Consider the following 24875-nt stretch of genomic DNA (forward strand, 5'->3'; position numbering starts at 1 on the left):
GGCGGCTCATGTTTTTACAAGTTGAGTTTCTCATCTATATTCCTCTTGTATTCACAGACTTTCGCCATATTGTCATCAGAGCCAGTTCGTCAATACTTCAATTTGGAAGGTGCCGATTGCTCTTTACTACGTAAATTTCACCCTTCTATTAAATTCCTGCATGTAATTAAATTGATTACTAATTTCAGGAATCAACATGTCACTCATCCAGGGTTTCATTTCACGTTTTGTGCCTATTGTTAAGGCAGACGACGAAGACTTGGTTGACCCGCAGAAAGTTCTCCGTGTAAGTACTACAACTGTTGAAAACAATTACATAACTTAATAATTCTATATTTATAAAATAAAATTAAAAAATTATGAGTACAATAGTGCGGATAATGTTGAATGATTTTACACCGGACGCTGCTAAAATAATTTTCCTCTCAATGTAATGCAATTCAAAAGATAAAATTTATCCTTTTTATTATGTTATATTTTTGTTATATTTTATCCATCATGAAATTCTTAACAAACCTTTTAAATAGTAAATACTCTACTATGCAGAACCGATGAAAGATATATATGGTGTTCCACCATAAATTGCAATTTCTGTATGTAGTATTTTATATGTCAATGTAAAATGCTAAATGCTTTGGTGGGATAAATACTCACATATAATTGTGCATAATAATTCTTCAATTCCTTCATTTACGTCTTTCATTTACAATACGACTTGGTTTTTTAATAAACTCTAATGTAATAAATCTAAGGCTTTGTCCAAGTTGTTAAATTTTATCAAGACGACTTGAACCGAAAGGGCTTTCTTTGAGCTGTATGACTACATATTCGCACCTATGGTGCGATTATCCTCTTACACAATAAACTTTTGGGTCATGGGCGCTGAGAGAAGGGAAATTCTACTCAGAGTTAGGTGAAAAATCATTCTTCCTTACCGTCGTTGGACCAGTTATTGAGTTTTCCTTTAGAATCAGCGTCTAGATATTACTGTAAATTTTGAAAAAAAACCAATTTCAACGTATTTTGTATAAAAGTAAAATATGAATTTTTCTTTTTTCAATGAGAAATTAAAAGTTATTAAAGACCAATTAAGAAAATTATAATTTTTTCTGCCCCTTATAAATACCCCTTGCGGGCTTTTATGATTTGTTTCCTTCCCACCCCTCAACCCTCTGTACCGCATTTGCCGAAAAGGAGGGAAAAAATGTGCCATGATACAGTCGTCCTTTTGACAGAACTACACTGAGAAAAAATTCTACCACAAATTAGTGTGCTATTCACCAACCCATGGGACCAAACCGTGGTCAACAAAAAATTCGGATGTGGCACCCTAATTTTTGAAGAACTTACGCTACTTTTCCGTGAGACTCCCTTAAAAATTGGGGCGCCACATCCGAATTTTTTGTTGACCACGGTTTGGTCCCATGGGTTGGTGAATAGCACACTAATTTTTGAATGGACTCACACGAAATAAAGATGTATTTTTCTCTCCGTGTACCGCTCAGTAGTGAAACTATGAGATTAGAACGCTGTAAATTTTGACCGCCGGTGCCCGGGATCGAAGCTGGGTCATTGGCGTGCTAGTCTAGCACTCCATCCGCACGGCAACGGCACGGTACCGTCGGTACCCTCTTCTACTAATATTTATTAAGTTTTTCTGTTGAATTTTCAGGAGGAATGCTCCCAGAAACCGAGTTGTGTTAAATTCCAAGAAAGGTTGAGTACATGCAATGATCGAGTTAATTCCAGGAAAGAGACATTGGAAACCTGCCTCGAAGAGTTGATAGATTATGTTCACTGTGTAGATCATTGTGCTTCAAAAACTCTCTTCAGTAAGCTCAAGTAGATGGGTAAATACACGAATAAAAGATTCTCGGTATTTCTCATCACTGAATCATACTTACCATAGTTATATTTGTCATGTATATAAAAATTGGAAAAATAGAGGGAAAAAATTAAGTATGGTGGAAAATTATTCATTAAAGTTATGCACTTTTTAAAATCCTGTTTTCTCTTTTCATATATATCTTTATTTTATTAGAGAGTAGAGTTTTCTTTATGAAATAGTGACGATGTAACATTCAGGATAAACATATTTTGATTATTTCCATTCATTCGGCTCCAACCTGGAGTACATCGAAACAAACAGCACAGACTCTTACTGGTTTATTAAGTCCAAACTTTAGGATTGGCACATCTTGACCTGAGCATTTACTGCACAGAATTCTTCCGCAATGACGACTAAAAAAGAAAAAAATATATTTATGTTTTAGCCAACAAAGATCGACTAGTTGGTCACGGGAAATTTTATTCACGTGCAATATTTAATCTCAATAGAATTTTTGCTGAAAGTCTCATAGAATTCAATTTTTAATTATTATTACTTATTTTACATTGTCTACACCGAGAAAACAAAGTTTTTTGAGAAGTGCATCTGCATTTGTATGAAAAAACTCATACTCAAAATCTTGTAAGAAAACGATAGCTTGCACTGAAAAAAAATCATTAGTTAAGAGAATTAGTATTTCTCCGAAGGAATCACATTTTCATTATGAATAAGTTATTATCATCTTTGAAACAAGCGGTTAATATATTGATAGAAGTTTTCCTTTCTTAGAGTAAGACGTGATTTTTTTTGTCAATTTTTGAGCCATAAGTTTCTTGATATATGTAGAGACGTGCTTATAAAAAAACTCAATTCTTTTGTTCTCAGTATAAGATATCGTTTTATCGAGATTTTTGAGTGTGTTTGTTAATATAAGTAAAGACGCATTTCTTAAAATAAGTGGAAAATAATGGTAAATGTCTGATATACGCCCCCATATAAATTCACCTCAGCAATTTTAATTTCTCTGTTTCACTTAGCTATGTCCCCGAAAGCTTACAAGAGTAAATTAGGTGGTAGTGATATCGATAGTTAAATATGGGTACATCGTTATGTATACATCGTAATGTAGCGTCAGCCCTCTGCTATTATTGTTGACACGACGAGGGAGTGACATATATTGACTCAATTGGCATTGTCAAACTCCGCCTAAGCACCTAGAGGAGGGGAAAGGGGGGAGATATACTCAGATAGTGATGGGAGGTGAGATGTTGGTATATAATGTCGGTGACGGTGTGATTTGTTCTGGTCGTGGTCCTGGATAACGCAAAGAGCGGTCTATTAATAATCATATCTCTCACCCCAATTGTTTCTTCGAAAAAAGGTCTCCTGGAAGTTGGTCCAGTGAAAGAAACCTATTCGTTCCACCAAAGAAAATCTACAATGGTTTGAGGGAGCTATACTAGACATTTACCGTTTTGCTTTAATCTCACCTTTGAAATAGGCAATTTTACTTTTTAATTTATGAATTTGAAATTTATGCTTACAAATCTATGCGGAAAAAATCTTGACAGATTAAGTTATCGAGAGAACTGAAAACATGTCAATTTTTCTAATGAAAATCTCAGCAGGAAGCAAAAAGTGAAAGGAAATAGAATTTCCAAAATTTTTTACAATTTCGTGCGTTTACTAATGTAAAATATTACCAATGGTGTTTCCTCATAGTGAGGGAAAATTTGGTTCCACATTCTAGACAAATATCTTTATCAGCCCACGGCGCTTCTTGAGTCAACGAATCTAATAATCTATATAACAATTGCTTCGTTGCAACTTGATAATTGAATATTGTGATTCCATCTTTGTTCATGGAGCCAAGACAAGCACCAGCCTTGACTAGCGTACGACATAAATTGCCATTGCCTTTCATGTAAGCTGTCAATAAAGGCGTATTCCCATCGGCATCTGAAACTCCCAAAATTTTGTTTATTATAATTTCACACACTCTAGTTTTTAGCTTTTTTTTCTAGTTTATTAGTTTTTACAGTTACCTGAATTGTTAATTGGATACTGCGACATGGTTTCAAGGAAAAGATCACAGATTGTGGCTGCATTATCACGTCCACATCTCGCCAGTTCGTGGAGTGGATTTCTTCCTTTAAGATTCACTGTTTCTGCGTCGAGAGTGCATTCCGTCAATAGGGCTCTCACAACTGACACATGGCCATCTCGCACGGCTACATGGAGCGCATTATCGCCGTCAGCATTGGTGGCATCGAAATTTATACCATTCTGCAGATAAATTTTTTTTGTTAACTTTCAGAAATTTCAACTTTTTATTTGTAAAGTATTATGAATGATAGCATTGAAGAGATGATAGTAATAAGTTGGCTGGGGAATTCTATTGAAAATTCTATAGTTTTCTTTGGCCGTGCGGATTGAAAAGTTTGCATTCTTAGTACGTATTTTCTGCACTGCTTCTCGCAATTTTTCGTCAGAGAATTGAGACTGTCAGTGCATAAAGTGGGAGAGTATATACGAGTCGAGTGATATTTTTAGCGAGAGTCAAAGGCTACTGAGGATCAAGTGGAAGAGGGTGTGTGCAAGGCATCGCTAAAGAGCGAACAGAGCATCCGGTACGATAAGATCTTTCGTAAACTTACTAAAAACTTTAAGGGCAGGTTAAATTATCTGGTTATCTCCTGTCGATAGCTTTTTTTCTTGTTTTTTTTTTTAATCTGGAACCGGGGACGATCCCATATCAAGCAGAGCTACACCACAGATATGCCTGTATGCTAAAAAAAAAGTTTAAGGCCCGGGTGGACTACCTATAGAACGTCATCTTTTGTTTAAATTTTATCTTTCAAAATACATAAAAATTTGGGATAAGTTTTGAGGTCACGAAAATCACTGGATTTGGCATGAAAAAATAATGAAAAAAAAGAGGAAAAAATTTTGAAGGGCGCTAAAGAGCAATATTTATGAAAAGGGATTTTCCAGGTTTACAAAAAAATAATGAAAAATCTGCAACATTTGATTGCCTGTAGCTGCATTCAATTCAGTGGAGGGTTTGGTTTGTGTGGTGAATACTTGACATACATGCTACATATTTTTCATTATTTTTTTGTAAACCTGGAAAATCCCTTTTCATAAATATTGCTCTTTAGCGCCCTTCAAAATTTTTTCCTCTTTTTTTTCATTATTTTTTTATGCCAACTCCAGTGATTTTCGTGACCTCAAAACTTAGCTCAAATTTTTATGTATTTTAGGTTAAAAAGATAAAATTTAAATCAAAGATGACGCTCGATAGATAGTCCACCCGGCCCTTAAAAAAAATATATAAAGTCGGTGCTTCCTAATTGAAATGGGAGGATATTTGGAGAAGAGTACAAGTTGCAAATATCTAATTTGGAGGAGCAGTGAGGAGGGGGATGGATATAAAATGAGATCATTTCCTGAGGCATTCAAGGGGGATTATTTTGCAAAGTCGTTCTCTGAGAAATTTTTAATTGTTTATAAAATTTTTACAATCATAATTTCCTTACCTCATAATTGGCAAATGTCCCCGAATTAAATAGCGAATGATTGAGGTGGCGAGCAGCTATCACTTCAACGGAAGAGAAGAGGAGGGACAGAGGGGAAGTGGACTGAATGTAAATCACTCCGTCCGTAGCACATGGAGTGCAATTAGTAAATATTATTCTCTGAGAAATTTGTAAATATTTTTTGAATTTTTTTAGTCATAGTAATCTTGCCATATAATGGGTGGAATTCTTGTAATTAGAAACCCGAAATTGGCAAGACGAAAGGAGGGGTACAGGAAGTAAGATGAATTTATACCCAAATAATTTTTTTCGAAACATCAAAACACCAAAATTAAACTCTGCAACGTTCACCCTATTTCTCCTAACCCTTCTCTTCTCACTCTGCGAAGTGACAGGTGATCACCACCTCAATAGTGCTTTTTAAAAAAATTCTAAACATATTTGCAAATTTCTCAGAGAATGATATTAAGCAATTGTTGCCCATGTGCTGCGCACGGGGTGACTTACATTCAGTTCACTTCCCCTCTGTCCATTTTCTCTTCCCCTGAATTGACAGCTGCTAGCCACTTCGATTTTTCGCTATCTGATTCGGGGACATCTAAATAAGAGATAAGGAAATTATGATTGAAAAAATCTTAAAAATGATTAAAAATGCCTCAGAGAATGACTTTGCAGAATAATCCTCCCTGAATCTCTCAGGAAATGATGTATTTTTATAGCCTTCTCTTCACCCATCCTCCGTCAAATTCGACATTTGCAACTTGTGCTTTTCTACAATTACCCTTCCATCACAATTAAAAAGCACGGATTCTATATTTTTTTTTCACTTATATTCGAACCTACATGCATTTATGTGCTGCAGCTCCGCTTGATGAGAGCTGTACCAAAGTTTCAGGTAAAAATTACAAAAAAAAAAACTATCTATACCAGATAATCAGATACCCCAACCGGGCCTTAAAGGAGAAGTCACATACTGGTCATCCCTTCTCTTTTAGCACGTGTAACGTATACTGTTTATTTATAAGAGCTGCCTGGGCTTCCTTGACTTATTCGAATAGAGAAATATAAACAATTTTTTTTTTAAGAAAATCATTCTTTCTTGGGGAGAAAATCACATATAATTTTAATTAAATTTGATTACAAATTTCTATAAAAGTCTTCTTTGTCGAGTAAAAGGTGAACTATAAAAATTTTGTTATTTATAGCAACGGATAAAAAAAAGAGGAATGGCGGAAGAAAATTCTGTGTGTCACTTTGATAGTAAAGAATACTCGTGCCTACATAGTTCCAAAAGAACAGACGGAATTTCTCGGAGAATACCTCCTCATAATGACAAATCCCTCAATGAGAGGTTACTATCTAGGCGAAAAGTATTCATTGACAGAATTGACCATTATCAATAACCCTAAATTTCGAAAGGAAAAACGAAACATTTGCAATAAGGGCTTGGGATTGGCCCGTACAAGTGCACCAGCCTGGTGACTCATATCCCGGTAATTTTCTTCAAAATGAGCAATGGAATAATATGGATGTTTTCGATTTCGTCCGCAATTTTTTTCTACGCTGTGTATGATAAGATAAAGTTCCAGATAAATTTTCAGTAAGAAAACAAAATTTTGACCAAGTTACAATTTTTTGAAAATTGGAACATGTTTCTAGTGATGAAGAATCAATTTGTATTTTCGGAAAACTTAACCCGAAACGATTAATCATCATTTATTATCATAATTTCATTGCGAGGAGCAGATAGTCTGCTGAAAACCATCAAAGATGAGCCCCAAAAACTCGGTTTTATATAAAATTCTTCACATTATTTTGTACTATTTTTCATACTACGAAGTAAAATTTTCCATAGAACTTTTTTTTGTAAAACGGAATGACTTTTACACAAACGGTTTTATAAGTGGTTTGGATTATAGTTATTTTCAGGCCTGGACGGGGAATACAGATCATCCCTCCCCGCATGCAAGATTGAGCCGAGCCGAAGGCGATGATAGCAAGCACACGGGGAAGGGTGATCTGTTTTGCATGGCGTGACTAACAAAAATTTCCCAGGCTCAGGCCTTGAAAAAATTGTGTTTTTCAGGCGCCAGCCTTGAAAGAGTATAGTACCTGACTGTTCGGACGGGATTTTTTACTCATGGGGCTGCCCGCCGTGCCTTCGGTTCGGCTCGTCAAACTCCACGCGACTAAAAAACCCATCCCAACAATCCGAATATTATTTTTCGGTAGTAATTTTCAGGTTTGGGAAGTATGTAGCAATAGAAATCATGAGAAGCAGTACGGAAAAATATATTCTCTTGTAAAATAGGAAATTGAGAGGGTTGCTTCGATTTCAATTAAACGAAGTGCTAATTCAATTCGAAAACGAACGATTACATTCACATTTATAATCAATCGAAATTGATCGAAATCGATAATATCGAATATGTGTATAGGTCACCTGAAAAAATTATGTGTTAGATGTCACCAAAGATTAAAGGACACTGATAATGTTTTTCATTGGGAGAGGTTTGTGTATTTCAATTTGGCATTGAGAGAAGAAAATATAGAAACGAAAAGTATGAAAATACATGTGAAGTCAGGTCTATTGATATCAAGATAATAAAACTTTTCCTCTCGTATACCCTTGCGGGTCTTTACGATTTGTTCCTTCTTACCCCCTAAATACTGATTGTATTTTGCATTCCTTATTAAGAAAATCGTTGTTACTCTGAGTTAGTCAACACTTTCGAAGCTTTCTATTCTTTTGGTTGAGAAATATATGTATACCCTGGGAACTTTTTCGAAGCTTATGAAATTGGCTTTTCAATGGTTGCTGTTACATCTCGGTATGTCGGCCCATACGGAAACTATGACGTTTGTAATGGTCAAAATAGATGTAAAATTTATGTCAGGTCACGCTCGCCGTTTTCATTTAGAGAGTTTTTTCCACATTTCAACTAATGATAGGCAATGAGTATGTAGTACCATTCGGGAGCTAGCAGAATAAACTTTCATATCATATTACATTCATTCTCCGGTTTGTGCGATGTTCCGATTCCTAAACATTTAAACTCGGAAATGAACTGTTCTGATAAGTATCTATGTATATAAGTTTTAGGGTTTCACTTGGTTTTTTAATTATGAACGCTCAAATATAAAAAAATCGGTTTCAGTTGGGTGTGAAATATCATGTCACATTCGCACTTTTTGTTATGTTGTTTCTATGATTTTGTAATATTGCATCCGTAATCTCATAATACGAATGTAATATTCTGAAACGCTTCGGAATTTGCGGTTCGGAAACAATATTCTCTTTTGTTATATCCTGCCTGGGGGGTACTCATCTTTATTGTAGATTTTACGCTCGAAAGGAAAATTCCTACCAAAAGTTTATAGCAGGCATGGGCAATCCCCAGGGAGCTCGGAAGAGAGCCATAAACTCGAGTTAGGAATCCAATGAAGTTTATAACTATACCAATTATAAGGGTCCTAGTGCGATCACAGCGGGAATAGTAGTCGGGGGCCTTACAATGGCACTATTGGAGACCGTCCCATGAGGCGTCTGCCAAATGGTAAAGTGAGAGGAATAGCCGCCGCGATTAATAAAAAAGAAATTGGAAAATCCAAACCTGGAAAGAAATATTTATGAACATGATGCTTGTAAGAGTATTTTCCCCGGGTCAACACCCCGGGTTAAATCCTCAAACTATTCTGGCTGTCGTCTCTATCGTTCACGATCGGACGCCAGCCAGATTTTTCTGGAAAACCTAACGAAAACCAGCGGCGAAGGAAGTCGTCGACTTCGCGGACTTTCGGTGGCGGGTCTCACAATGCCGAGCCAGCATCAGCATGACACGGTAGAGTGGGCGAGGGTCACCAACGTCTAAGTAACTCGGGTTACCGACGTTAGCCGCAGTTGCGGCGTCGTAACGCGAGACTATTGGGGGGAAGTACTCCTCAGGTCTTTCGCGGAGGGATACGACCACCCCTCCATTTTCCCTCCATTTTCCCCCTCCGTTTTCCATTCTCTTCCAGGGTGGCTCGACCTCGAACGAGACACAGATTACCGGCGAATCCTTCTTACCCCGCAGGGCTAAACATCTCAAGGCGCGTGCGACATTGACATCCGTAGACCTTTCTTACCTACCGAATGTGCATCCCAACTCGAGGATGCTTAGTAACAGCAATCTCATCGCGAGCCAAAACGAGAGCTGCTTCTCATGGAGGCATGTGCGATCGGGCCTACGGGAATCGACTCGATTCCCAACCCTTCATTCACTCCAACACCATGAGTTTCATTTTGGAGATGGGTCTCTGTGGCCAAACACGTTCGTTCTGCAGCCACAGAGCATTCATTTCACTAGTCGGGGACGTGTAAACGTTACATGCTGTGACAATTCGTTCAAATTCTTACTTATGTTCCGTTGCAACCTGATTTGAATTTGGAGGAAGAAAATCAATGATTTTGCCACCTATGGGCATTTTTGTTTTTTAAAATTATGATTTATATATTTTAATTTGTGAGTTTTAAAAAAATTATGTACTATTGACCAGCATGTTAAAGGTATCAATAATTGATAATGTGAGGATTGATTCCAATTTGTCGTTTTCGCTACTCAACTATCAAATCGCGCTATGACACAGTCAATAGCCTTAGAAATTTAACAAGATGAAAGATGATACATTTCATTGTTTTAAATTTAATCAGTCTTACAGGAGAACAAATTTTATTTTTAATTATTCTTTGAAACTGCATAGAACCTTTATGTAATAGCTCGGATTTCTACTGAGTTATTGAATTAAATGTAAAATAACTATTATCCATGGAACAAAAAACTGAAATCATTCTACAAATGCAACTTCCTGAATTACTGCTTTTTTAACATTTTCTGTGTCATGTCAGCTTTTAAAGTGAATAAAAACATGATGGGACAGAAAATTTTCAATTTTTCATTTTTTACTCATATCTCTGCTTTCCTTTTTTTCAGCGTTACCCCCAGTTCGGTGGATTGGAGGGGGGAAGAAAGACCCCTAAGAGTCTGGGTCGTAAAGGCCTATCACCCGATACAATAGGCTCTCCCTCTACCTTTTGTTATGTACTAATAGAGGTCGGGAACATGACTTGCTCACAGAGCAGAGGTTGCCCAGCCTTCCGCTAGAGCAGGCATGGAGAAAGTCGGAATTGCAGGAGCTCCTTGGAATTGGGCCATAAAACCCTGTTAGATCCATTGTTTGGAATACAATCCCCCAGCTGCGTGAGGCTAAACGTACTAAAAGTGGGGCTAGCAGTTCGCACGAAGAGGGGCGCAGCTAGACAAAGGGAGTACCGCGTGGCCTCCCTTAAAATTTAAAAGGCCTTACTCCCTAAAAATTCAAAAAAATTTTCACTAATTCAACTTCAAAAATTTTTAGTGGTAACGAAGGTAATTGTTAAAATATCATGGTGCCAGAAATTGATTATTTTCTAGTCACCTTAATACTGAATAATTATTTTATTGAAAATTGAAAAAAATATGAGCTGTGAGTTCCTTAGAATTTAATCATTTAATTGTTAATTGAAAGTTCAACTTATACGTTTGAATTTTTCAATATTTGCCGATATATGAGCCAAAAAGGCATATTAAAAAGATTTTATCATGAAAATTCGACAAGGAAATTTACCTCAAATGATTTATATGACCAAATTCTTGCAAGTCATTTTTTCCTATCAATCTATTTATTCTTCCAATATTCATATTTCATTTGAATTTCATTACAATAAAAAAGTAGGATTGTTTATTAGATGTTTTCATCTGTGATGATTTTTCAATTATCTTTACTCGATCAGTCTCTGCAGCTAATTATTTTGATGTTGTTCTGCAGTAATTATTCATTTTTTTGATCAACTGGAAATGGATGATTTTTCCAAAGTTTGACAGTGGGATCGTTACAATGAAAAAAAGTCTACAAAAAAGAAATAACGGAATTCAAATTTTTTGTTTCTGTGCTTTTTTCAGGCCAAAAATCTTGTAAACTTAAGTAGGACTGTCACCCGGATCCTCCAAACTCTATAGAAGGGTGCGGAGAACAAGGTAGATAGGAGGACGGCCAGATGGATTAGCGAGCTCACGACGGGACACGGGTCCTGGTGAAGGGCTGGTGAAAAATACTGGCCGACGGTAGTGATAGGACGTGTGTATTGTAACGAGATTTTTCTCGTCACGGGTTGAAATCCCCCTGGTGACAGAAAAGAACCCTGTTGTATGGACAGCGGAGACGGAACAGCCATCTAGCGGAGGCCGCAAAGGCCTCGGATTGATGGCAGGCAAGATTTTCCTCTGATGAGGGGCCAAAGGCATAGTGGTTTGGGTGGAAACTGCGACCCCTGTCGGCCCCGAGGACGTCAGTAGACTGTGCATATTTGGAGTTGCCTCAGCATGTGATAGGGAGTATTGGGGCCGCCGTACAGGCCGTCCAACTGAGCAACTCCAGAGCGTTACCGACTTAACCTAGGGACCAACGGCCAGGTGAGAGGACTGGTGCCCCCGGGATCCCGTCCGGTTGATTGGCCGTGACACAGGTAACGAAATGACCGTGTTGCCGCTGAGATATCGAGACGCGAGTCGAGCGCGAGCTCTCGATTAGAGCGGCCGGAACGCCGCTCGCTAGCTGGAATCACGCATGGCTGAAACAGCTTAGCAACGGGAAGATATACTTCCTCGTCCGAGTGATGGAAATCACGAGGGCGAGCATAGAGAGATCCTGCATCTCCCGCGAAACCTCATGTCTCGTTTCGGAGCATGTGGTGACGACCATTGTGTTTCTGGAGTGATCTGTGCCTGGACGAAAAAGGTGATAGTGCGTGGCCCGTGGGTCTGGAGCCGAGAGAACTCCTGTCGACCCGACATGCGCCGCCATCTTGAGTAGCCAGGGACGGTGGCTCGCGACGGAACGGGTGATCTGCGTGCCAGGAGCGTGGGTGGTCGTGAGGTCGATGGGAAGATATCCACCTCGGTCGGATCAGCCTCTTGGTGGCCCAGGGAACCTCGTGAAGTCACAGGCGAGTATGACCTTGCCCCGGGTAGCAATACCCGTAGGGCAAGAGGACCGCCCTGAGAGGCCTGGAAATGCCTCCCAGGGGAAGAGGGCGCAAATAACCGTGCTCAGCGTTGCGGGTGGTGGCGACGTTCGGCCTGGAAAGGCCAAGAAGGATTTGGGGTTTCTCCGGGTGGACCACTCCCACTCTACCAAGTCACAACTGCAGCTAGTTGGGCATGTGGCATATCCAGCGGCCAGAAAGTCCCTCGGGTAGCCGCACAGGCCCCGAGGACCGGTTTTGTCAGACCTTCCGAAAAGGTCTGGCTGGCGTCCGACACTTTTGAGGCATGGACATTGGTCGTAACGGACTATTTTCCTGGGCGAAATACCCCGGGAAAACACCCGTTACAGTATACACACCTAAAAACCCCGTCGCGGACCAACTCCCCAAGCCAAGACATTAGCTACCGTACCGGTGGCTGTGTGGCGCAAGGGGTGTTGCGTCAACGGTGCCCCCCGGATACCAGGCGACCTCCGGGGGTATTTAGCCAAGCCCCAGGTATACTAGGCTCGACTCGGATGAGACCGCTTCACCTAGATAATTGTGGGATTCATATGGAGAAAAATAACTTTATGAATTCAGAAAAGATTCCTGGGGCCTCAATGAACCAGGAAGAAGAAGACAAGCCGGTGTAGCGGTGCTGTAACTAAGTGTAGCGGTGCTGCAAGGGGGCGCTATAATAAAGAGCAGGCGGCTCTCAGGGCTCAGCAAGCCCAGAAAGAGACAAAGGAGCAATCCTCCATCGTATGCCTCAGACCGCGACAAAAATGGTTCAACTAGCTCTTGGTCCAGAGGGCTACCCGGACGGAGATGAAGGGCCTGAAGGGACTAGTGAAGTCCCAGATCCTACTCCTATCAAAGGGAACCAAAGCCTCGACCTTCGAGGGCATGTGGGAAAGAGAAGAGGCGGTAATTTTTGGCTGCTCCGATGAAGAGACGGGGACGTGTCAGGCTCAAAAGGTTATTCCCCGGCAACGAAAAAGGGGACAGATAATCAAGCCGCTATAAAAGCTCTCCACAAATCGAGTGCTGACTCTAAGTTGGTCTGGGAATCTATGGAGGGCTTGGAAAAACTGGGGACCAGCAACAAGGTAACCCTTCCTTGGGTCCCAGGTCACGAGGACATCCACGGCAATGAAATGGCAGGCGGGCTGGCGAAGCGGGGGCAATAAATGCGGACGAGGCTTCGCCAGTTGGAGTCCCCCATGCCGTGGGTGTAAGCTACATAAAGGAAGAGCTCCGACGTCAACAATCGCGGTGGAAAGACACAAAGACCTGCAGGAAGGTCAGGGCAATCATGCCTGGCCCCAGCAAGAACAGGTCGGAACACCTACTAGCTATGGACAGGAAAAGTCTGGCCACTACGATCAGGCTGTTCACAGGACATGGCAGATTTTAAGAACATTGCAGAGTCATCGGCATGGACTCGGGTGGGTGGTGCAGATTCTGTAATGAAGCAAAAGAGGACAGTCTACACATCCTATGTGACTGTACGGTATTGGGGAGTCTGTCCGAACATCTGCGTACTTAAAATCTAATCTAATCTAACCTAATGTAAGGGATAATCAAACAATATGAACGAAAACTAAAAAATCTCTTTCGCAGTGTTTTTTTTAATGTTTCGGTGCCGAAATACTCAATTTAAAGTGAATTTTTAAACGGATTTTTTTGCGGAAGTTGATAGAAAAAAAACTGAACAATTAATATTTTTTGATAATGTAAAATACATTAAAAAAACTATTCATATTTTTTTTCGAAAATTCCAATTTTTGCGCGTTGACTGACATAACGATACCTCCACTCTGATCCAAGCATTGGGTCACGCCACTCCGATTACCTACACAATACAATAGGACCCCTTTTTTGTGGACATTGGACTAGTTAGAGTTGGGATTTCGGTGAGGACGTGGAGCTCACTTTACCCAGGCCTTCACTATAGTATGCCAGGCTAGTTTTCATTCAGATAATGATTTTTGAGTGCATTCATGTACCACCGGAAGTATTGTTCTGTTTATCGATTGAAGTAATGTGGTTTAAATGATCAATTTTGTTAGTACTTAGTATTAGTACATTGCTCTTATCGTATCTATCATCACATATTTTGACTTTTCATAATCCGAGACGCTGTTGTCACCATTGCTCCCCTTTTTCATCACCCATTCTGCCGCGGTAAAATACACCCATATAATTTCTCAAACCATGATAACTTGACATTTCATAACATTTTGAATAATTTTCAAGCAAAATACAAAAATGGAACAATCGACTGATTATAAAGCGCCGGTTCGGAACTGCAACGGGGGAAAGATAATAAACTCTTTTTTTTTTGACTAGCCGTGAAAAATTGTACGTACGTATTATGAATACTTTTGAATACCTGGAGTAAAGCAGATACAATTGCTGCATGGCCAGCCTTAGCAGTTGCGTGCAATGCAGTATTCCTATGTGCATCTGTATCGTTGATTCTTGCGCCTGCTAATATTAAACTTCTGACTAACATTTCATTACCAGAAGTGACTGCAAGATGTAGAGGGGGTGTTTGTATAACATCTTGAACCCTCGAGTTGACGTCAACCTGAATTGACAATAAAAAGAGAATGCTCTCCATATCGCCCTTTTGGATGGCCATATGAAGAAAATTTCTTCCTTTATTATCGAACTGCTCAGCTGCACTTGGTAATCTCTCGAGTATTGCTTGAGCGGCTTTGTTATTTCTAACAATAAGAGCACTAGCGAAAGGACTTGACCCTTTTTTATCTCGTGACGAAAGATCAATACTAGGATGACAGAGTAGGAGAGATATTATCTGTTCATGTTGATTCTGAATGGCAACATGGATGGGTGTCTTTCCCTCAGCATCACGTGCATTAACATTTGCACCATGCTCGACAAGTGTTTGAACAACCTGTTCAAGACCCCATTGACAACAGAGATGCAATGGAGTACAATTATCTTTAGCTTCATCACCACCAGCACCGTCCGGTCCAGGTTTTCTCGGTGCATTGAGATCACACCCACTACGAATTAAGAATTGGGCAATTTCTTCCTTATTGTCGTCGATTGCGCGATGTAGAAGTGTCTGAACGCAACCATCTGGTCCAGGACTCCAGCAATCCGTATCTGCACCATGAGTCACTAAAATTGAAGCAGTATCCTCTTGATTCGAGTCTAGAGCATCCCACAGTGGGGAACCGATTGAAGTGTCTACTCCACGCCTACAAAGTGCTTCCACAACTTCACCTAATCGGCAGTGCACACTCAATTGTAGGGGATTTTCACCTTCCGGAGTTTTGGCATTCATGTCTGCCCCATTTTCCAGGAGGAATATCGCTGTGGCTGAATCTTCTTTCAGAATAGCTTGGTGTAAAAGATTCAAGCCTTTCTCATTGACTTCATTGATATTAGCACCTGCATTTATTAGTACGGTTACAATTTTGCGTCCTCTTTTCAATGGCGTTTTTATAGCCAAACCGAGTGGGGTTTCGCCCTCAATGTTTTTCTTGTTCAGCTGGACTTTTGAATTTGTTGACGACTTGAGAAGTACCTCAACGACATCAAAATGAAGATTTGAAACAGCTAAATGCAGAGGAGTTTCATTAGTGTTTTTGGTAACAGTGGTTATGGATTGGCCCGAAGGGTCCATTTCTAACAGCACTTTGGAGAGCTCTGCAAGACCAGCGCAACATGCTTCGTGGAGTACAGTGCAATTGTCGAGGTTTACTTGCTTTGTTATCAAATTATTGTCGGAATGACGAATGAGAAATATAGCAGCTTCCTCTTTACTTTCTCTTGCTAATATGTGAAGTAGAGTATCTTGATTGTCAGTGCAAATCGGATTTAGTGTGGCACCGTGAGAGAGCAATTTCTCAGCGAATATTCTATTATACGGTTCTGCACGCAAAGCAAATGACAAGGGCGAGTGACTTTCTCCTGTTTTAATGTCTAAATTTATGTTGGGGGACTCCAGTAGAAGTTCGAAAAGGGGCTCGTGTTTTTCGACGATACTCCAATGAAGAGCACTCCTGAGAAAAGAAATTTATAGAACTGTTAACGCTCTTTCTTACAACGCTTTATTATTTATTGACTTGCACAAATATTTTTAAAGAAATTCATTTTTTAGGAAAATCATGTACGATGAATTATTATGATTTCACGTGAAATAAATTTCTCTCGTACACCCTTGCAGGTCTTTACCATTTGTTTCCTTACCACTTCCCAACCCTCTGAACAGCATTTACCGAAGGGAGGGAAAACTTTATTTGAGGGAAAAAAGCTGCCCTGGTACAGTCATCTTTTTGACGGGACTACCGCTCGGCAGTGAAGCTGTGAGATTAGAGCGCTATAAATTTTGATTGCTGGTGCCTGGGATTGAACCCGGATCATTGGCATGCAGGTCTAGCACTCTAAGCGCACGGCCACTACTAGCGGTTATTATTCTATGTATGCACCAATAAAAGAATTTATATTCTTATAAACATTCTGATTATGACATAATTCTTGCCTGGATGATCTTGTGTAGGAAAATATCAATATCGGCCTCGATTTGAACGATTGTAAGGAAATTTCTTTGGTACTCCCTCATTATTCACCAAGTGAATATGGGAAAAATAGAATATTCTGAGATCTTTATAATGAATTTTACTTACCATCCTCTTTTATCTTGTACATTATTGTCGATGCCTGCCTGCAAGAGTTTAGCAGCAACACCTACCATATCTGGAGTATTGTGCTTAGCTATCAAATGAAGCACGGTACAATGTTCAAATTGCTTTATCGTTTCATCTGCAGTATTATTATCTAATATTAATTGGTCTGACAAATGGTGTGATCCACCGCTATTTTCCAACTGTTCAATAATAAATTCAGCAGCATATGAATCGCCTTTGAGAATAGCGGATTGCAATAGCGTGAGACCATGGAAATCTTTAGCACTCAAATCAGCCTGATGTTCTACCAGCGTACGTGCGAGAGAAGGTTGACGTAACTTGAGAGCCACCTCTAGTGCTCGTCGGCCTTTTTCGTCAACTGCATTTACCACTTTTGGAAGCTGTGGATTTCAAGTATTTATATAATTTATATAAATAAAGCAATAAAAGAATAAGTTACTCAATTTATAAATAATATTATAAAATTATGTGTAAGTTAACCTATGTGTCTTTTTATTTTTAATCCCATAATCTAATATTCTTAAAATTCTTGGATGTTCAAGAATTTTTACGGAACGTTCCGGAAAAATTATGAAACGTTCCGTAAAAATCTCCCCTCACGGGGACTCATGGCTAGTCGTGAGGCTTCGGGCGGATGAGTAATTTTTATGGAACAGATCGTAGAATTTATGTGATGATTGTTTTGCTTGCAGAATACGTGAAATGTTCTGTAATTTTTCTTGAATGTTTCTCCTCGTGCACACAAGATTGGCCTCCAATACTTGGTACGCTGAGACTTGGTACGCTTGTACAAACCAAGCGATCCTGCAGTTTGTCAGGAAAAAATTATTCGTGTTATTGTACATATTAACGGCATCAAAGTTTTTAACCATTCGAATTACATGCGAGGGCATTTCTCAAATGTGTTAAAGATGCTACAGCTTTTTTTGGATGTGAGAGATGCACGATTGAAGGTGTAACAGTAAATAAAGAACGAAATTATCCTGCGATGGAGTGTTTTCTACGAACAAATGACACATTCAGGGATCAAATTCAACCGAAACAACATTTGACGGATAAAGTGTACCATTACTATTATAAACCACTTGAACCACCGCTTGTGAAAATCCGCATATTTGATCTAGTTTCCGATTGATAGTATGCATTCACTTTTATTAAATGTTATGGAAAATTTAGGCGAGAAGTAGATCGTTGGAGAGAAAAATATTCACAAATTATCGACGGATGAGGTGGCTGTTTTTAAGGAATTGATGAAGTCTATTATGTCGTTTGTGCCAGTAGAGTTTCAACGGAAAAAAGTTTAACGGCAAAACATATCCCGTTGGAAAACTACGCAGTATGCGTTCTCATTGTTATATGTGGGTGGAGATGTCCTGCAACACGTCCTTTCTGCTGTTGTCTTGTGACGAGGCAGAATTTTGCGCCCCCCCCCCTGCCCCCTAATTAATACAGCTTATTTTTCCTAGGTTAAGTTAGGTTTAAGTTACTCCTTTTTCGCCACCGTTGGGCAATCCATCCCCAGATATTCCTTACCCCCGTCCCCGTTTCCCCCCGCCCTAGCACTCACGCATCCAGGAAGAGGATCCCACGTGACCCCGGAAGAAAGAGACATCCCCCGTGCGAGAGTCCCAGATGAGAAGGAGAAGGACGCCCGATGGCCCCCCCAAAACCAGGAAAGACGTAGTGAAAATGATTGGCAGCTATCACTCGTGCCACAACTGCCCCACGAGTCACTGCCTCATAAAGCAACGAAGTTACCCCAAAAGACTCCCGTGAAGAAGTGCCCAGGAAAGACCCTGAAAAAGTGTTAATAAGGAGTAAAAGTGTGAAGAGACAAAGTGTGAGAAGAGAGACTGTGTGAAGGAGAAATACTGTGAAGGACTAAATTTTGTGTGTGAGAGGAACTATTGCGAAAACTGGTGAAGGAGAAAGAGAGTAATCTTGTGTGGACGAACAGTTGAGAGTAATCTCGTGTGGAGGACCCGATTTGCCGAGAGGAAAATTGTACGGCTGAACATCTTGGAGAGGATCCGAGGAGAGCCGAGAGAAGGAAGGAAGGAGGCAAAAGCCCCGAGGAAAACCGAGAGAATTCTGAGGACACCATTCCCCGTGAGTGCCCCATTTTTTATTCCCTGCCCCAACGACTTTCCCTGCCCGTGTTAATTTCCCCCCAACGGTGAGCCTCCAATACACTTATGTTAGTTGTAAATTAAGCCCCGTATTAATGATTAGCTTTTCAGTCGGCCCCCCTCACTTCTCCCCTTTTTTCCAGAGTTAGAATCACCCCTTTTTTTTATTGTATAATATTTCGCGTAGCCGCAAGTGAGTTGGCCTTACCCCCCACCCTCGAGTTATTAGTTAAAAGGCCCGAATTATTTGTTATATTAATATGTTGTGATAAGAGTAGAATACAGACAGTCAATTTATAAATCCCCCCCGAGTTATTATTGAAAATCCCCTCCCTCTTATTATTTCAGGTCCTCCCATAAATTATAATAAAGTTCCCTTTCATTTTTCAGATTATCGTAAATTCCCCAATATCGTGCCTTCGCCGGGAATTATTATATTTTAATTCCCCGGCCAAGGTCACAGTCTATAGCAGAGGTGGGCAATTTCAGCTTTGGGAGCTACTCCAGCTCCCGACCTCCATTAGGCAAAATTGTCCCAAGCCATAAGTTTTATGGCTGTGCCCTCTTCGGGTCCATGATGCCCTGCCCGTAGGCAAGAGTAGTAGGGATATTCGGTACAAACTTGGTGCTGGGAAAAGTGAAATAGAAATATTTCTTATGTCTCTAATGAAAATATTTCTTTAATGATTGTTTTTTTTGTTGTCATGATTTTGATTGGTTATTGGTTGCTATTAATCGGCTTCATAAAAAAAAATTTCGTTCCTTTCATACATTTTTGGAAGTGGCAATATTTTTTGGAAAACAGTTATTAAATATTATCATGTTATTAATAGATCCTACTTGACAATCAGTTTCAAGCTTTTTACTTCTATATTTCCTGCTCTCGATGTCAAATTAAAATTCACAAAATTCTCACAATCAAAAAAATGATCGGCGTATCGGCGTTATACGGGCATCCCACTCCCATTTCCACCGAGGAATGTTGAATCGAAACCATCATATTTTAATTCCATGCCCTTTAACTAAAAAGAAAATGCCCAAACACGTGCATACAAATTCAAACCATTTTGCCTTCGCAATTCAATCACGCGCATGCGCCATCACCCGATGCTACTCCCATCACACAAATATACGACGACCTTTCTAGTGACGTTAGATCCCTTATAATTGGAGCTTTAATAATTTTATGGCTACTGCTCCGAGCGTATCTGAGGTTGCCTCTGGTCTATAGATGGAAATTTGTTGGAATTTTTAGGCGTTAAGTTTTTATTAAATTTGAAAAGAAAGCGCGCGGCGCTCTATCAACTGCGCCCCAGTTCGCGCACGCGGCTACTTCCACCCTGACTCCGCTGGGTTTCACGCAATTGGGGTATTGTATTTCCAATAATGGGTCTAACAGGGTTTTATGGCCCGCGGCTCCCGAAGGTCGGACTTTGCCCATGCCTGGTCTATAGCACAGGGCCCGGCAACCTGGGCTCATCGAGCTCACGCGGCGCCCGAGGTTTGTTAGTGAGAGCTAGGAGAGGGGTCTCATCCACTTAGAACAATTACCTGCTCTAATTCGATTTTTTTTCCTCCTTGAGCCTTAGGTCGACCGATACCGGCAGAGGGCGACCGTGGGATCGAGCAGCAATTTTCAACTTTTCATAAATATCAATTATAAATGTAAATTTTTCACTCAGAGTAGCCAGCAATATTATGCAAAAAGTTTTTTTAATGCTTTTATGATGAGAAGTCACTTTTGACAATTATTTTGTGTTGAGGCGATATTTGCCAGAATCCAATAAATAAAATACAATATTTTGAAGGAATGAACAATATTGGGGCAATTTCAAAACAAAATTTATTTTCTCATGTTATGAATAAAAGAATTCATTCTTTATTTGGACATTGCAAAATTAGCAAAATTCAAAGTGTAATATGAAAATCTGCAATGGAATTTTCAGGAATATATTCCGAAGTCGACAGTGGCAACTATCCATTTTTCAAACTTAGAGTTTCAATATTTGAAAGGAAAACAATAATTGCCGACTACCATCCTAGAAATATATTTTTCAAGGTTTTTCTATGTAAATTTGACGTTTTCAATTCTATATTTAAAATATAGACCTTAAGTTTAGCGCCAATTCTGGCGAATCGGCTATTTTTATTCGACTGACACGACACTCTACGTGGCTGAGGAGAATATCGTCACCACTGGGACTTATTCACACACAATGGTTGTCCAATTGCGTACCTATTAGCATGAGAGAATTACCCTGACCCTCGTAATAAGGTAGGTCCTGACTACCTGAAGGTGGCCGGGCCCTGCAGTACACTGACATCATATGAAGTGATTGCGCCGCGAGCGCATTCTTAATACCTTTTCCTCGAGATTTTCCTTGCCCAAATATTTGCCCATGTAGTCGCGTTCCGTGAACCAATAGTGTAGCACGTAGTTTGAACGATTGGCCCCGTACAGTGCACAGTGATAAATTTATTACGCATGCTATTTTCGTTAAATTTATAACGAAATTCGAGGCGAATCCGTCCCCTGTATTCCTTTCGGGTAAATACAAAAAACTTAGTCATAAGAGCGAGAGAGAACCGCGGAAACCAGTCAAAACTTGACGCAAAAAGGGTCCCGAAACCCTGGGCTATAAGCTACCTGCTATCGAAAAAGACTCGGACAAAAGCTACCTGATAAATCTTCTAAGAACTGCTACCTGCTACTTAACAACCTCCGGAAAAAGCTACCTGAATTATCCCTCCAAGCGATGCTACCTGGATAATCTTCGTTAAACTAGCTACCTGCTATATGATCCTCCCCTCGGAGACAGCTATCTCATTTCCCCAGACTCGTGACGCAAAGATTCGAAATGAGATAACTAGAATCAATAATAGAAAATCCCTACGGTTATGGAAACTATCGTCAAACTATGGTTACCGTTAAAGATTAGAAAATATTTTTTTATCCCCTTTAAGATCCTCCTTTTAACAATTGAGATTAGTTTGCGAGGAATTGAGGTAAGGATTCAGGGACTACCGCGGAAAATTGGCCGACAGATTGTGCCCCCGTTGATCCCTGCAAAGCCTTGTGGTTAGTTGGAAAGAGATGTCCATAGGTTGGGTTGAGATACCTGCGTTTCGTTGATTGTGGGAGGGTTGAGAAATTTTCAACTTAGTACTGTTGGAGGCCAGGTCAGCGAAGGTGGGATGGATCGCCAGAGCTCGGCGGTTGCGAGAATTTAGGTTTAGCTACAATTTAGCACAAATGTAGGAGTAATTATTTGCGGAAGAACACCCCCCCCCCCACGTAAAATCTCCCTTCAAAGACCCTTAAAGAGATTCGATTCGGTTCACCTCCCACCCCTTTTCCCAATTAAAAACGTCCAGAGTAAAGATAAAAGAAAAGAGAACGAGAGAGTAATAAGGTCCCCGTGAGAATAAAAACCAATTTTCAATTTGAATTTGTTCCGCGACACGAGTTGGGGGAATTAAAAATTAAGAGTAACTCGGTACCTGACCACACGGGCCGCCACCTGACGGGCAAACCTGAGAGGAAGTGTTCCCGGGAAGAGGCCACAGAAACCTCTCCACCGCCACTTAGACTTGTAAACCCGTCCGTGGACTTCACTGGCACCATGGTAAGTACCAGTGAATAACAATTACAGTGGAATTAGTGCGGGAAGTGGGGAATCCGGGTAAGTACACATCGCGAACACAGGAGAATGCAAATTACGTCGCTACCTCGCGATATGACGCCATACGGGGAACTCATGGTGGGAAGGCAATAAGCCACTTCCAATCGTTGAAATCATAAAAAAAATAGGAAACTTAATTTGGTTGAGTACAAAACTTTCATTCGGAAGCAAAAAAGGAAAACTTAAAAACTATCGTTGCCCTAGCCTGTAGCCGTTTTCTGCTTAAAAATTCAGGAATTTGCTGAGTGTTCAGAGTCCTGTCCTCGCACTGCAAAAAACGGTGACATTGACGTTCCTCGTTACACCGCGCGAATCGGTTGTTAGAGTGTACTCCTAGATCACTCCTCTTCGGGCACGAAGCGTAGTTTCCTTCCTCTCTCCTGGTGTCTTCCAGGAACTTGTCATGCTTCCTCAGCTATCTCATAGCTCTTTCAAAACCCCTTCGCCATCTTGTCTCTAATACTGGGTCACTATCCTCGATTGAAACCCATTGGCTACAAAACATCCTCGTCAAATCGCCCCACCGATGTCTAATCCAATCCTCATCCAGGATTCGCTCGCCAGGATCTCCCGGCCAGGGAAGGCTCCAGAGTCCGCCATAACACCTGTGACCCTATCTCCCATACTGCTCCCATTCTGCTCGTCTGTCATCGGTCGACCCTCCCTTGTCCAGAATATCTCGGCCCACTTGCCGTCTTCGTCTATCTCCTCCCTCTGGGGGTCCTTAGTATCCCGTTCGACCTCTCAGACCAACGATCCCGCATCCTCTGTTCTCCATTCAGCTTAGCTTGTTTAGTCCAATGTCTTCAACATCTTCCGATGTCTCTCTTGTCAATGATTTTATGAACTCTGCTTCTACCAAAGTACTCCTCCAAATCCTATGAATTCTGTGATGTCCAAGACAATCGTTCCGCTCAGTCATAGCCATTGTCAACCCTAATCCTCAAAAAAAAATCCTAGTCGTCTTTTCAACCCTCCCATGGAAGGTCTTCCGTTGAACAAGAATGGCTAACGTGCGAGAATTAGCGCAATGTTTCAGTTTCAAATTTTCAATATAAAATTGAAAAATTGAAATTTGCAGTAAAAATTTTTTTTCGGCATTTATGATTTTTCCGCAAATATTGCAACTCTAAAAGTGAAAAATAGAAATTTTCGACGGTTTCATTATATGATATTGCATCATACAAACACTTTTTCCATTGAGCATCGTCATTCGCTGAAAATTTCGGGTATACTTGTCATATATTAGGGGCAATCCCAGTTCGATCCTTCGATATTTGTCATTATTAATGAAAACGGAAAATTAAGAAATTTTTATCGATTTAGGCACATAAGTTGAAAGTGCACGAGTATTGTTCATATCTTCCCAAAATCCTTGGAGGCAGTGAGCTTCAGTTAACTCATTCTTAACTGTTGAGCCTTTCCCAGCCCTGTTCTCATCGTCAGCCATTAAAATTCTTATCAGAGTTGTATTCATTTTCTCAACATCGACTATAAAGTTATCGTCCCACCTCAGAATTTTGAACAATCGTTCTATTTTATTTATTGTATTGATGCGAAAAATGTCTGGGCACCAAATAGTTGTTACTGGTGATTTCTCATCTTAAAAGCATTAAAAAAAATGTTCCTAATATTGCAGCCTATTTCGAATGAAAAATTAATATTTATATTTCAAATTGATGGAAAGTTGAAAATTGTTGTTCTGCGAAAGAAAAGAAAATTCTGCCGATATGATTCGAAGCCAACATCAAGGAGAGAGAAAAATCGAATTAGAGCAATTAGCTTCGTTAAGTGGATGAGGCCCCTCTCTCAGCTTTCAATGGCGAAGCTCGGGAGCTTGATGAGCCCAGGCTGTGTCGATCCTTCCCCCAAACGTTGCTTAGCTTGGTTGACTGCCAGAGTCATACACCAATCATGGGGCTATTATTGCCTTTCCTTATTCACATACTTCTGTGCAAGTGTACAG

General features: G+C 40.2%; 2 protein-coding genes across 4 annotated transcripts in view; one reads left to right on the forward strand and one right to left on the reverse strand.

Annotated features, from left to right (window-relative positions):
• The first annotated feature begins 57 nt into the window (after window positions 1-57).
• Window positions 58-1959, forward strand: UQCR-11 (Ubiquinol-cytochrome c reductase 11 kDa subunit). 2 transcript variants are annotated; one of them, XM_011310963.1, is made up of 3 exons: window positions 58-130; window positions 189-286; window positions 1673-1959. In XM_011310963.1, exons 2-3 carry the CDS (start codon window positions 197-199, stop codon window positions 1844-1846), a joined length of 264 nt encoding a protein of 87 aa, XP_011309265.1. In that variant the 5' UTR covers window positions 58-130; window positions 189-196; the 3' UTR covers window positions 1847-1959. The 2 variants fall into 2 exon arrangements, with proteins under 2 accessions (XP_011309265.1, XP_011309264.1); XM_011310962.1 differs by having other exon boundaries at window positions 58-109.
• LOC105270188 (rabankyrin-5) overlaps window positions 1813-24875 on the reverse strand; it is a 49209-nt gene continuing 26146 nt past the window's right edge. For both annotated transcript variants that reach the window (XM_011310961.1, XM_011310960.1), the window contains 5 exons: window positions 17077-17477; window positions 14808-16452; window positions 3874-4114; window positions 3532-3787; window positions 1813-2241 (listed from right to left, as the gene is read on the reverse strand). In XM_011310961.1, the coding sequence (XP_011309263.1) occupies window positions 2112-2241; window positions 3532-3787; window positions 3874-4114; window positions 14808-16452; window positions 17077-17477 (2673 nt within the window). In that variant the 3' untranslated portion in view covers window positions 1813-2111. The remainder of the gene's footprint in view (window positions 2242-3531; window positions 3788-3873; window positions 4115-14807; window positions 16453-17076; window positions 17478-24875) is intronic.

Source organism: Fopius arisanus, unplaced genomic scaffold, assembly GCF_000806365.1.
Source record: "Fopius arisanus strain USDA-PBARC FA_bdor unplaced genomic scaffold, ASM80636v1 scaffold00080, whole genome shotgun sequence".
Classification (NCBI taxonomy): domain Eukaryota; kingdom Metazoa; phylum Arthropoda; class Insecta; order Hymenoptera; family Braconidae; genus Fopius; species Fopius arisanus.